At 41.9% G+C, this 15287-nt stretch overlaps 1 protein-coding gene across 1 annotated transcript in view; it reads right to left on the bottom strand.

Annotated features, from left to right (window-relative positions):
- The window catches only part of NOP53 (NOP53 ribosome biogenesis factor), a 35637-nt gene extending 22385 nt beyond the window's left edge, over positions 1-13252 (bottom strand). Inside the window, exons 1-7 of the mRNA XM_077480924.1 lie at positions 13032-13252; positions 9268-9332; positions 7462-7543; positions 2391-2587; positions 2243-2313; positions 976-1071; positions 462-566 (exon numbers count right to left, since the gene is read on the bottom strand). Of these exons, the coding sequence (XP_077337050.1) occupies positions 462-566; positions 976-1071; positions 2243-2313; positions 2391-2587; positions 7462-7543; positions 9268-9332; positions 13032-13225 (810 nt within the window). The 5' untranslated portion in view covers positions 13226-13252. The remainder of the gene's footprint in view (positions 1-461; positions 567-975; positions 1072-2242; positions 2314-2390; positions 2588-7461; positions 7544-9267; positions 9333-13031) is intronic.
- Positions 13253-15287: the final 2035 nt, after the last annotated feature.

Genomic DNA, 15287 nt, shown 5'->3' with positions numbered 1-15287 from the left:
CCCCCCAAGAGAACACAATAGCATCAGGTGAGGGATTCTCCCCCCATCAACACTGGTTGTATTGATGCTCAAATCAATTTTCTTACTTGGATAATTGCATAACTTATGCCATATTAAATCGATTACAACATACCCTGTACCTCACAATTCCAAACAGATTTTAGCGCCCTCCTCCATTTCTTTTGACATGGAAAAAATATGTCGTCTCACTTTCACTCAGGTAGATTGATCATATTCTGTTCTTCGCACACAAATCACCTTGAGCAGAATCTAGAAAACTGGATGTAAAATTCTGACCAGGTGGTAGGGAACCCCCAACTGTACTAAAAATCTACCTCTGCTTTTCCGCTAGAGCTGTTGCATCCTCTGCAACAGGGACTCCATTACTAAATGACACCATTACCTGCCCAGGTGACATGGGATAGATTTCATTAACACGAAATGGCTAGAAAAAGACAAACCTCTGTTGGGACCTCAGCTCCAGCAGGGAGCTTTAGCTGTCTCTCCAATTTCTCCTCCATCTTCAGCCTCTTCACTTCTACCTCATGAGCCTCAAGAAGCAGCACCTGGAAAAAAAGACATTACAAATAAGACAAATCTCCATGGATAACCGAGTGCTAAAAAGCTCAATGATAATTGCAGTTTTAAAGGTTATCATTTGATTTAAAAGAATGCAACCAGTGGGACTTTTGCATTTGCAAAGTGGTACTGTCAATTATGAATTATCTTTGCTGCAGTCTGAGTACAACCTATCTTCTACCAAGGGGCATTGTCAAAAGCCTATAGTACACTTCCATAATCCCCATATATATTGCAAGTGGTAATTACCAGAATGCAAATACCAATATGTTCCAAAATTCTAGTATATTTCATGTTACAGCAGAAGTTGGGATCACTGGTCAGTTACACAGCAGCACGTGCAAACATATTTTTAGTCAGGATCTTGTCAGTGAGATGAAGTAAACAAAGTCTTACCTGGTGTGACTCAAATGTTGGATTGTAGGAGGCCCCAGGAGCTGCAACTTCAACCGCAGGTAGCTGTGATGGTTTCTTGTTTAGTCTTTCTGGACGCTGCAGAAAAAAGATCCAGAAAAGGTGAGGCATGGGGAGGGAGGAAAAGTAAAGGGATCACAAGAAAGGCAAAGTGACCCTGACATGCTTACAATTGGATTTGCATGGTTTTGTCAGGAACTCAGACTATTTTTTTGGCAAATTACTGGAGGTAAACCTGCTGCACGGACAACACATGAAGAATATTTGTCCTCTTATATTATTGGTAAATTACGTGCCAATGACCATGAAACCATTATTTGTAGTAGATGGGAACTGCAGAACTTATTAGTCTCCCACCTACTACTGGGCAGAGTGTTTACTAAGGAACAGAAATCATCTGCAGAACACAACACCACCCTAGAGCCAGCTGAAGAGGAACTGCTTCACCAGTATGAGCTATACCCTTGCACCAGATACCAAGGCCTCACATTTTGCTTTGGATCTGGCTTGTGTGGCATTCCTTATTTGTTCCATTGATTTGTTGTGCCATTCCTAATACGTCAACCCAGTAACTCCCAATAAAATATATATTAAAGCTTCAGGGAATGATTGCGGTAAAGCTCTTCCAGCAGACGAAAACACCGGTAGGTCAGTTAGACTAGTAATAGGTGCATATCTGGCTTTCCGACCCTCTGGGAAGGGATCAAAACCCAACCAAGAGCCTGCATATTTGCATAACATGGGCACCAAGGGTTTAATTTAAAATGTAACATTTACTGTATTGTAGGAGAAATCTAGGCAAGTTAATTGTGGCTAAACAAGTTACCTGACATGTGATTTTATCTAGGTTCTTGTGTACATATCTACACTGAGATGAAAGGCACTGTGCCTTTAACTGCAATCCTCAAGATTTGGCAATGCCACTAATGTGCTGCCCCTTTCATTCTTGCGCTTCCTCTGTGCCTATTACTGATCATTACCCCTCCAGACATCAGATCACTGGTTCCAAGGGAGAGACACTGACATGAGGAAGCAAAGCCACGTTCCTCTACCAAGATGGCTGCCACTACACTGAAGCATGGCGAGTCATTAATAAAGGAAAATTGCAAAAAGTCCACAGGCAACAATGGTGAAGCTGCCTTCTTCCATACAAAAATAATATTAAAGTAAACCTCTAATTGGTTGGTAGAAAAAAAGTTTATTAAATGAGCCTTTGTATTTTACTATTTGCAGAAGAGCAGAAATTTACCTTAACACGGCTTTTCTTGGTCTGTTCTAGATACCATTGGTCCTTTCCTTCCAGAGCAGAGTCCAAGGGATCTGCAAAGGAACAGAAGCATTGATATGGTAGATTGGAAAGTGTTCTCAGAACTAAAGCATTATAGTACTTTACTTACTGTTTTGTCCCCAGAGATCATAGAATCCCCGGGATGGGTTGTTGTTCGCCTCCGGTTTGTGTGCCTTTTTGGTCTGGTTTAGCTGTGCTCTCAGAAGTCTCTCTGATCGAGGAAGAATCCCCTTCTTTTCTTGTTTCTCTACTCGCTCCCGTTTCCTCTTAAGCTTCTTCCCATTGGGTATTTGGTGAGAGGAAATACTAAGAAAAAAAATAAAAGGGATAATGTGACACAAAGTGTTACAAAAGAATATACTTTTTTTTTGTCTTTTGGAAATTGGCAGTATATCAGTGAGCAAGCAGAGGCAGTAGTCAAAACTATATTAAGAAAATTGGAAAACCAGGAAAAATAACTAAAACCATATGTAATTAAAAACACTTATTCACTGGGCAATGAGGGAGTAGCTGTACATTGATGTGGTCTCCCCTTGCTGCAAGCATGCTCACAGACAGAACTGTGCAAAGCACCAAGGCCCTAACTGGTGAAGTGTTGCCTCTACCAGTCTAAGTGCTGCTCTACAGAGGACTTCAGGTTTACACATGGTTACAAAACACACACAGATATCACAAAAAATTATGGCGAATGCTGCCACCTAGTGCACAAGAACCATAAAATGCCCTTGTCTTAATTAAAATGGGTGCTTCAGCGGTGAAAATGTTTTTTTAAAATTCAGCAGAAAAAAATAAAAAAATAAGTAGCTGCTGAATTTTAATAAGGACACTTACCTTTCCCTTCCCAGGGCACCGACGGCCGACCCGTCCCTCGGCTCTTGGTTCCAGCGCCGCCATCATCACTAAGGAAAACAGGCAGTGGAGCCCTGCGGCTTCACTGCCCGTTTCCTACTGCGCATGCGCAAGTTGTGCAGCGATTTATGAATGGGACACGCTGTGTTAGGAAACACTGTTCCCAGAACACAACACGCCCCATTACCCAGAAGACAACACGAGAAGAGAAGACCAAAGATCACTGTGGAGTAGGAAGACTGCCTAGCGACGGATTCCTGGTGAGGTAAAAAAAAAATATATATAATAAAAAAAATTATTTTTTTTTTTTTTTGGGTGACCCTCCACTTTAAAAAGGAGTAGTAGGACCAAACATCTTTCGGCCCTACTTCTCCTGTAGGTCACAGGAGTGCACTTAGGAATGCATTCCTATGACCAGTATTCAGCCGACAGTGGACTAAGCCTGCTGTTGCCAGGCATCACTTAGCCAGTACAGGCTCTGGTGGGATCCTGACTAACCACCCAATAGCAGATTTACTGCAACAGGGAGACTTTTCTGAGCAGAAACACGTATAATTATGTGATTTTGCTCTTCTGGGTAGGGGACACCAGCTCGCCGCTTCTGCTGCGATTAGTCACCGCAGAAGCCAATCAGTTGGAACCAGGCAGCGAATTTCTGCCAGCACCCGCTAATTGTTGTGGATAGGCTGGACAGAGCTTTGCCTACATAAACAAGGCAGAGCTCCATCTTGACAGCAGGGATGAGATGGATTTTCTTCACAGGCAAAGAAAATACATCACATCCCTTAGTAAAAGCACTACACAAAAACACTAGCTAGGCACACATTTAGTCCTTTGATCACCCTAGATGTTTAATCCCTTCCCAGCCGGTGTCATTAGTACAGTGATAGTGCTAAAAATATGCACTAACCACTGTATGCGCATCACTGGTTCCCACAAAGTGTCAGTTAGTGTCCAATTGTCCACTGCAATATTGCAGTCCTGCTATATAAAAAGCCACTACCGTTATAAAAATAAATGTCTAGTTTATATTCCATAGTTTTCAGATGCTATAACTTTTGTGCAAATCAATATATACGCTTATTGGGATTTTTTTTTTTTACCAAATATATGTATTATGTTAGTATTCTACTAACGGACTATTCAAGATTACCTATAAGCGTTTACCGTCAAGTCTTAAGCGATTACCTTTAAGTAATAAAGCTGAACTATGAATAAAGTTAGTCTGTCAATAGCATTAAAACTAGTTTTTGCTCCTCTCCAAGTGTCCCCAATAAGACTAGGGTCGCACTAATGTGGCTCTGAGCCGCAATTTGAATGGGCTGCTGTGCCTCCTGAAAAAGGCAGGGAAAGGTCACTGCTCCATTTTCCAAAATGCTGCCCCCACAGAAACCGTGCAGTGTGGGAAGCCGCGCTGCGATTTCCAGTATGTGTGGGTGCCATTAGTTTTAACAGCACCCACCCCACGCATCTCCTGAGTGGTAGGTTGCTTTTCTGTGCAGATTATTGCAGCTGCAGGAAAAAGGTGCTGGCCTGCAGAGGCAATTACACGCAGAGCTGTGAATCTAGCCTAGATGTTTATTACCTGCTGATCTGTTATTTCCACTTGCTCTAAATAGGATGAAGTTCCTGTTCTAAGCTGTTACAGCAAAAGTTTTCTGCCTTTTGGCAAAGAAAAAAAAAAAAAAAAAAAAAAAAAAAAAAAAAAAAAAAAAAACATGAAACCATATAAAGCCACACTAGTCACCACTGTCAGAATTGGCCAAATACGCAGGAATTTTTTTACCCGTTTTTATGTGCTGCTCTGCCAACAAAACCTTTGCTTATCCAACCAGTTAGCAAGAGACAAATACAAGCAGGTATTTTCCTGCTCTATATCGCGATCCTGCTGCTGGCAAACACCCACATGATTGCAATTACATGCAACAAACTTAAAGCTGACCTTCCTTCCAGCTGCTGAAGAAAGTGGAATAAAAAATATACTGGCAGGATCAACAGGTAGTAAAACAGTGTAACACAGGAGGCACAACAAAAAGCCTTGTTCATGCTATTGCAGTATATGAAATTCTTGATGTCTATATTTGCACTTTAACTGCTTAAGGACCGCCTCACGCCGATATACGTCGGCAGAATGGCACGGCTGGGCACAATCACGTACCTGTACGTGGCTCTTTAAGTGCCCAGCCGTGGGTAGGGAGCCAACCCCCGGAAGCGCGCTCCTGACCCGGTCCTGAGCTCCGTTACCGTGGGACCAGCGGACCCGATCGCTGATTGTGTCCCGTGATTGGGTCACAGAGCTGAAGAACGAGGGGAGGTCTGTGTAAACAAACCTCTCCCCATGCTTCCTAGTGTGGCCGTCACCGATTGCCTGTTCCCTTTTATAGGGAGAGACGATCAGTGATGTCACATGCCAGGCCACATCCCCTACAATAAAAAAACGTCTCACATAACCACTAGGGGGCAGTGTAGGGGTTAACTCCTTCACTGCCAGTGTCATTTACACAGGAATCAGTGCATTTAAATAGCACTGATTGCTGTATAAAAATGACAATGGTCCCAAAAATGTCCGATGTGTCCGCCATAATGTCGAAGTCCCAATAAAAAAAAAAAAAAAAAAGCACTATAAAAAATCTATCCTTTATTTTATAAACGCTATAACCTTTGCACAAACCAATTAATCGCTAATTACGTATTCATATTTTTGTTAAAAAAAAAAAAAAAAAAAAAAAATCGCATTGGCCTAAACTGAGGAAATATATTTTTTGGGGATATTTATTATAGCAAAAAGTAAAAAAATATTGCATTTTTCAAAATTGTCGCTCTATTTTTGTTTATAGAGCAAAAAATAAAAAAACTGCAGGTGTGATCAAATACCACCAAAAGAAAGCTATTTGTAGGGGGGGGGGGGAGTAGCCAATTTTGTTTGGGAGCCATATCGCACAACTGCGCAATTGTCAATTAAAGCGACGCAGTGCCGAATCGCAAAAAGGGACTTGGTCCTTTGGCTGAAAATTGGTCTGGGGCTTAAGTGATTAAAGTGATACTAAAGTGAACTGCATACAGAAGGCTTTGTGTTACCTTCATGCATGATGGTAAAAAAAAAAACTGAAGCCTTTAGAACCACTTTAACCACTTGGGATCCGCGCTATTGCCAAATGACGGCATTAGCGCGGACCTACATTTCCGGGACTACGTCTATTGACGTCGTCCCGTGTACGAGCGGCCTGCGCGCCCCCTGAGGGGCGCGCGCGGCGCGCTCTGTGATCGGCGAGTCCATGAGACTCGCCTGATCACCGATCCGTGCAAGGGGTCGATCCCGACCCCTTATCACGTGATCAGCTGTCAGCCAATGACAGCTGATCATGTGATAGAACGGAGCCGGTAATCGGCTATTATTCCTCCTCGCGCTGACAGCGCGAGGAGAAAAAAAAAAGCCGATCACCGGCGGCCGTGATCGGGACATCAGTCCCGATCACGGCCATCAATACAAGGGACCACCTGCCACTGCCCACCTGCCTCCCGCAGTGCCATCCTGAAGTCAAATAAAAAGCAAAAGTAAGTGCCCCCCGTCAGTGCCCATAGTGCCCACAGTGCCACCCACAGTGTCACCCAATCTGCCTCAAAGGTGCTGCACCCCAGTGCCGCCCATTAGTGCCACCCATCAGTCCCATCTATCTGTGGTACCCATCAGTGCCCACCAATGCAGCCCATCAGTGCCCACCAATGCAGCCCATCAGTGCCCACCAATGCAGCCCATCAGTGCCCACCAATGCAGCCCATCAGTGCCCACCAATGCAGCCCATCAGTGCCGCCTAATCAGCGCACTTCAATGAAGGAGAAAAATGACCCGTTTGCAAAATTTTATAACAAACTATTAAAACATGATTTTATTTTTTTATTTTTTTGCATCTTTTTTTGTTTGTTTAGCAAAAAATAAAACTCCGAGCTGTAACTAAATACCACCAAAAGAAAGCTCTATTTGTGGGAAAAAAATGATAAAAATTAATTTGGGTACAGTGTTGTATGACCGCGCAATTGTCATTCAAAGTGCATCAGCGCTGAAAGCTGAAAATTGGTCTGGGACTGAGGGGGGTTTAAGTGCCCAGTAAGCAAGTGGTTAAAAACATGGCTACAGAGAAGTATTAAAACATCCAGAAAGTTTTGAAGACCACTGCAAACACTTGCAAAACAGAACATAGACCTTTGGTTTGTTATGGACAACAGTTACATCTTTCAAAGGGTAATATAATCAGTAACATCAGTTGAGTTAAACTTTTTATTATTTAGCCACCAAAACATTTATCCTTGCAAGTTACCTATCAGGTACTTACTCTTTGGGTGCAGGTACTTTCGAATCTTTCTGTAAAATGAGGTCTATCCTTAAGGGCTTAACATGTTTGTTGACCTTAAAATCTATAAAAATGGAAAATACCAATTGTTAACCATTCAATAAATAACACTGTATAAAATTGTGCCTCATAAGTAAGCAGAGTTTTTTTTTTTTTTGTTTTCAGAAAAGATTCTACAATCAACCCTCACCTAAATTAAAATTGGTTATGAGTATATTTAACTTTATTACCCCCTTCATGCCCAGCCCTGGGGTCTCTAACTCTTGCGGCCACCGGCATATGTCATACCTTGGCATGTCATGTGTAAATCTCTCAAGCCAACTATGCTCTGTCAGAGGGAAGCTCCCACACCCCCTGGGAACATTCAAGGAATGGACTTGAGAGCAGGGAAAATGTCAGGGGTCTTTTACAACACATAATTTGGGGTTGACTATGCACAAAATTGTTGATTGCGCAACACAAGTTGCAGATTATCACCAGATTTAGAGCAATAATTCTAGGCCCATTTCTCATTGTTAACTCTAAATGAATGACTTGCTTAGAGGCTTTTAAAAAGTGTATGGGAAATTTTGAGTACTAAAGTTTGTTGCCGTTTCATCAGTGCACGCATTTTTAATGCTTTACGTGTCAGGCATCACTTTTCTGAACGCAACCTCATTTTTTATATTTTGCCAACAAATGTGTATTATATTGCATTTGTGTGGAATAAAATGAAAGCATTTGCTACCCCAAAATTTCATATTCCTGGTATGCGTTTGCTGTACAACGTAATTGTATAAAAGTATCCTGCTTTCTTTGTGTGAAATCCCTGGTGATCCTGCTAGTCCTTCTGCTTTACTATTAACAACTGACCACGGGAGAACACACCGTGGTCAATTCTCTAACTACACTGCGAGTTCCGTATGCTTTCCTCCAATGATCAGACTTCTCCCGATATGCCCCTGCTGCACATCCATTCACTGGGAAGCTTAGTGTACTGCTAGCTTTTCCTCCACCAGCTCTTTTGCAGCTGAGAACAGAGGGAATCTAATCACTTACGCGTTTTTAGATCTATACAAAATTTTTTGCCTTTCAGGTCTACTTTAAACTGAATGGGTTGTTTTACAAGGTGATCTTTTGCAATCACTAACTGTACTGTCATTTTTACCGAAATTTTGCACTATTATGGGACATGGAAAATTCAAACCACCACTATTTTCCCCAGGGTGATCACATGATCGGGAGCTGGTCCCACCTAAAGACCAAGAGGAAACTTATTACTGTCCATGTAAAGAATTACATCGAAAGTAAGAAGTTAACAGGAACCACAGAGCAATAGTGTGCATCAAACTACACAGCTACTAAAGCCGATATCTGACTCTATCCTTAAAGAACTAAAAAGTATTTAGAAGCCATCAATGGAAGTGAGGCAGATATCTGGAGAGCAGCGGCATCTGGTAGAAATGTCAAGCGCCACCCGGTGTCACCAGAAGACACTCAACTGCCGGAGCCAGATGACCGCTGGAATGGAACAATGCCTCAGGTGACACATTCGGCCAGAGATCTTACCAACCCAGAAGCCCTACAAAGCTGCAAGGGAGGCCAAAGAATAAAAAGCAAATGCTGGGGGATTCAGCAGTTTCCCCTGTAAGCTACAGAGCAAAATCCTGGCATGGACATAACCTGCTCACAAGGGGGAATCCATCTAGTCAAAAAGTCTAGATACGCAACAGTGAATATGAGATCATGTGACCCAAAAAATAAAAATTGTCTAGATTTTCCTTCTGGAAGGGGGGGGGGGGGGCTTACCTTTTTGTTCGTTACCAGTGTCCACAAAGAACAAGCTCTCATCCTTTTTCTCGGCTAGCAGACCACTGTTAAAAGAAAGGACAAGTCAATTTTATACATTTTTAACTTTCACAAATCCTTGTCACTAGCCCATAACATGACTGTGTAGTCTAGGAACACTCATCTGAATGTGCACACAGACATCCAATCAGGCAGATCAGGAAAGGATTCCAGATCTTTGTGCACACTGTCACTCAGAGCTCACACTACTGGTTGGGGGGACACCCCACGGTTGAGCCGCTTTAACTACCGAAGCAGTGGCTAAGTGTGTAGATGTTTCCAACGGTGATTTGCTTCATGGGAGAAATTATTCCTCCATTGCTTTGGGTGGATGTAGCACCTGCTGAATGCAACTCATTCAAGTGAAAGGGGGTGCTCTGCAAGTGCCCTGCAACCACATGCAGGTGTGGGGCTCAAGCCATTAAAGCAGGTGGTGAGAAGCGGGGGGAAACATCGCCTCCTCACCGTCTGTCAAGTGCTCTCTCCCAATGCAGATCACTCCCCCAGAGATCAAAGCGAGTGTGAACCAGCCCTAAAATGGGAAAGGCAAAGACTACAGATCACCTCCTGTACACCACAGTCCTATAGTTCAGAGGCAGACTAGGTAGGACTGGAATCCGTGCTTGAGATATTACTACAGACTGTACAGGAACCTAAGAACTGGATTTTCTCTTGATAAAGATCAGTTTTTTTTCCTTTAGAAAGGGGTTGTAAACCCTTGTGTTATTTCACCTTAATGCATCTTCTGGCAGTGATACTAAGCAGGGCAATAACTTATCCGCTGGATGTGGAAACCTTGCAAAAAGATCTGTACAAATTAATGGGGTGGGCAACTACATGGTAAATGGTAACCTGGTACATGGTAAATGAGGTTCAATGTAGAAAAATATAAAATAATGCATTTGGGTGGCAAAAATATGAATGCAATCTGTGCGTGGGGGGGGGGGGGGGTTAACCTCTGGGGGAATTGGACCCAGGGGCCCTAGTAGATAGCAGGCTCAGCAATGGCATGCAAGTTGCTAACGAAGCAAACAGAATATTGGCATGCATTAAGAGGGGGATCACCTCCAGAAATAAAATGATAATTCTCCTAATCTACAAGACTCTGGTCCGCACTTGGGAGTATGCTGTCTAGTTCTGGGCACCAGTCCTCAGGAAGGATGTACTGGAAATGGAGAGAGTACAAAGAAGGGCAACAAAGCTAATAAAGGGTTCGGAGGATATAAGTTATAAGGAAAGGTTGCGAGCACTGAACTTATTCTCTCTGGAGAAGAGACACTTGGGAGGGGATAGGATTTGAATGTATAAATACCGTACTGGTGACCCCACCATAGGGATAAAACTTTTTCATGGAAGGGAGTTTAACAAGACACGTGGCCACTCAAAATAAGAAAAAAGGGGTTTAAAAGTAAACTACGTAGAGGGTTCTTTACTGTAAGAGAGGCAAAGATGTGGAATTCTCTTCCACAGGTGGTGGTCTCAGCAGGGAGCATCGATAGTTTAAAAAACAAAAAACTATTAAATAAGCACCTGAACGACCAAAACATGCAGGGATATACAATGCAATACTGACATAATTACACACATAGGTTGGACTTGTGTCTTTTTCAACCTCACCTATTATGTAACTATGCAATAGGGGGAACCGGCACGCCACGTAGCAATTACGGTGTGCCCAGGCACATGCTTACGAGTTACTGGAAAATATATCTCTACTGGGTCAGTCAAAAATGGTAAAAAAAACATATGCCATTTGGAGTTGTCCGGAGACTGGGGACATGCTTCAGAGACTACCATAACAGGACAATGGAGAAACAGATCGGTGTCTGAGGGGGTCCCCAGGGGCCACACAAAAAACACAAAGTACCAAAGGGCTGCAGTTTTGGACCCAGAAGGGGGGGGGGGGGGGTCCTTCACTGTCAGTTTAATGCTGTCTGTGCCCGTTCGGGAGATCTTCCCTCTGTTTGTCCTGGTGACCATCACCAGAAAGTGAGGGGGAAATCTGAAATGTTAGAGTTGTCACCAGAGCAATAGATGGGAAGAATTCCAACGGGCACACCTGTCTAAAGGTTGCCATACACACACTACAACCTGATTGTGCAATCTTATTTACCATCCTATGTAATGTGAGAACTCACCTGGGGCTGCAACTAAGGATTATTTTCATAATCGATTAGTTGGCCTGTTATGGTTTCGATTAATAACCTTAAAGGAAGCGTGTGGTGTATAATTTAGTTAATATATAAAGTTTAAAAATAAAATGGCAATTTATTCCTAAATATCTCTATGCAGGGGTAAATATAAACCAGGTACATGGTTAGGGAGCAAATATCTAATCCACTCGGAGAACAGAAGAGCGATACCGTATAGACTATTAGAGCTATACCGTATAGACTATTAGAGCTATACCGTATAGACTATTAGAGCTATACCGTATAGACTATTAGAGCTATACCGTATAGACTATTAGAGCTATACCGTATAGACTATTAGAGCTATACCGTATAGACTATTAGAGCTATACCGTATAGACTATTAGAGCTATACCGTATAGACTATTAGAGCTATACCGTATAGACTATTAGAGCTATACCGTATAGACTATTAGAGCTATACCGTATAGACTATTAGAGCTATACCGTATAGACTATTAGAGCTATACCGTATAGACTATTAGAGCTATACCGTATAGACTATTAGAGCTATACCGTATAGACTATTAGAGCTATACCGTATAGACTATTAGAGCTATACCGTATAGACTATTAGAGGATGAATCTGGTAAATATCACACTCAGATCAATTTTTTTTTTTTTTATTAAAAAACAAAGACAATGTCTTCCTTCAAATAAAATTAAGAACGTTTGTTCGATTTTTTTTTAATCGTTAGTTGGGTCAAATCGATGTTCATTTTCAACCACAGTGACGGGAAAATTTGGAAATAGAAAACTTCTCGGTCAAATGAATTTTCAGACAGTGTGTGGTTTTCATTCAGAAATGACATTCATTTTAAAAAAACAGAATGTTAAAAAACAAGTGATAACTGCAAACATTCTTTCATTCAGCGAATGTACAAAGATTTTTTTGTCTGAATATTCTCATCTGAAACTGATCTGTTTTAAAAATTAGCCCTTTATAGTACAATAAAAAAAAAAAATTATTTTATATATATATATATATATATATATATATATATATATATATATATATATATATATATATATTCACTACTGTAAAGGGTTATTTTATTTTACTGTAGAACTGTGAAAGTAATATTTACAGTAGTGATTTGCTCTTTTTGTACTATAAAAGGCTCATTTTTGTTTTTTTAACCCCATGTTACTGCCCGATTAATCAATTATGAAAATAGTAATTGATTAATTTCATAATCAATTGTCGATCAACTGGTTGTTTCAGTCCTAGACTCACCTATACAACCCAATCCACTTCTATCTAATCACACAGGCCTTAGCAATGCACAGGTCAGGAGATTTAAGGGACATTGTACACTCGGGTTATATAATGGATGGTCACTTTAACTTTCTTGGTGCATCTCAGGACAGGAAGTGAAGGGAAATCTCCCCAAAGAAACAAACACCAACAACCCCCTGACATGGAATTAACTCTTTCCTACTCCTCCTAAAAGTACAGCACTTTAAAATCAGAAGGTACCCCCAGCCTGGCTGAGGAGGACACTGAACTCCCGGGCCCTTCCATGCACTCACCCCACAGTCCTCTCTTGCAGCCGCACGTCCTCCAGGAAGTCCTCCACATCCCGGACATCGCTGTGCCGCTTCCAGTTCTTCTTCTTATTGCGGTTCAGACGCTTCCTCTTCTCCGTTCCCTTCTGTCCGCATTTGGACAGCGCGCTGAACCCCAAGAAGTCCCCCTCCACGCGGGGACCTCCGGTGGCCGCCATGTTGGACTTAAAGGACGTGATGACGCTAGCGCAGGAAGTACGTCAGCTCGGCAGCATGTGAAGCCAGGCGGTGGCCATCTTTGTAAAGGGCACAGTGCGGTAACGCTGTGATGATGTCATGGGACGACAGAGGGCTCGGCGAGGAGGCGGGAGAGGTGTGAGGGTTGGTATCTGGAGTTGTCTGATTCTCAGAAACGTAGTAGCTCAGTTTTTGGTTGGTGAAGGACAACTATACCCCCAACTATACCGGGGTATATGAGGAAAAATCTCCCAACTTGGGTGGGGAAAAGAGGGGAAATCTCACAACTTGACGGGGAATCTCTGAATGTGAGGAAAATCTCCCAATTTGGGAAGGGAAATGTGAGGAAATCTCCCAATATGAGGATAAATCAGAGGAAATTAATGTTAAGAAATCCCGTAATGCGAGGATAAAGCTCCCAACTTGACAAGAAAACTCACAATGCGAGGTAAAATCTCCCAACTTGACAGGAAATCTCCCATGTAAGGGAAAATCTCACAACTTGACAAGGAAATCTCTCAAAAAGTGAGGGAAAATCTCTCAACTTGATGGGTAATCTCTCAATGTAAGGGAAAATCTCATAACTTGACGGGAAATCTCAGAATGTGAGGGAAAATCTCACAACTTGGGTAGGAAAATGTGAGGAAATCTCCCAATGTGAGGGAAAATCTCGCAACTTGATGGTAAATCTCTTAATGTGAGGCAAAATCTCACAACTTGACAGGAAATCTCTCAAATGTGAGGGAAAATCTCGCAACTTGATGGGCAATCTCTCAATGTAAGGGAAAATCTCACAACTTGACAAGAAAACTCCCAATGTGAGGGAAAATCTCACAACTTGACAGGAAATCTCTCAAATGTGAGGGAAAATGTCACAACTTGGGTAGGAAAATATGAGGAAATCTCACAATGGGAGGGAAAATCTTACAACTTGATGGGCAATCTCTCAATGTGAGGGAGAATTTCACAACTTGGGTAGGAAAATGTGAGGATAAATCTCCCAACTTGACGAGCAATCTCTCAACGTGAGGGAAAATCTCACAAATTAGGTAGGTAAATGTGAGGAAATCTCCCAATGTGGGGGAAAATCTTCCAACTTGGGTAGGAAAATGTGAGGAAATCTCCCAGTGTGAGGGGAAATCTCCCAATTTGACGGGAAATCTCTCAATGTGAGGGAAAATCTCACAACTTGCTGCTATAAACCTGTAGGTTGAAACTGTGATATGTAATCCACGATTGAAAAGCTCAGTTTTTAACAGTGCTTGCTATTATGTATCCACCAAAGTAATGATCAACAATAAAGTGACATTGTGCAAACAATATGAAGTTTCAAATATTGCGATGTGAAACAAAAACAAAAAAAGGCAAAAAAGTGAAGTCCAAACAACAAATGTTGTAATCTCCGTTATCAGATAAAAAGGAAAAAAAGAGAAGCTCTTCATAGCATAAAAAAAGTTTCAATGGTTTATAACAAAATCTTTCAACTTGCTAACATTGATAAAAAGCATGAAAATATCCCTTGCTAATGACCGCATTTTGCGGTATGGCAGCATAAACGTCTAGCTATCGGTGTTCGTTCCACCTAGAACTCAGCATGCTCACCGTGCGTCTCAGCTTGACGCGTTTCGCCATCGATGTGATGTCATCAGAAGCTAAAGGTCAGTCACGGTGCGCGCCTCCGTAATATATACCTTCCACCATAATTTGCAAAAGCGGCCAACCCACCAACCCCGTACACATAATAGACAGATATACACATCAAATGGTAACCTTGGATAGCTCTAAACACCATCAGAGCTGGGGGCTCATAGTATGTAATTTGTATATCCAGCGAGTTTCATTTTGTGACACTACTTTACGCATATTAGAACTCCAATGATCATCTATTTTATTTATTCCACAAAACGTTAATAGAACCCAGTTATTTGATGTGTATATCTGTTTATTATGTGTACGGGGTTGGTGGGTTGGCCACTTTTGAAAATTATAGTGGAAGGTATATATTACAGAGCTGTGCACCGTGACCTTTAGCTTCTGATGACA

This window comes from Lithobates pipiens, unplaced genomic scaffold (assembly GCF_037356315.1).
Source record: "Lithobates pipiens isolate NorthernLeopardFrog02 unplaced genomic scaffold, aLitPip1_a1.2 Scaffold_1, whole genome shotgun sequence".
Lineage (NCBI taxonomy): Eukaryota > Metazoa > Chordata > Amphibia > Anura > Ranidae > Lithobates > Lithobates pipiens.
This window is presented reverse-complemented; position numbering and strand designations above follow the sequence as displayed.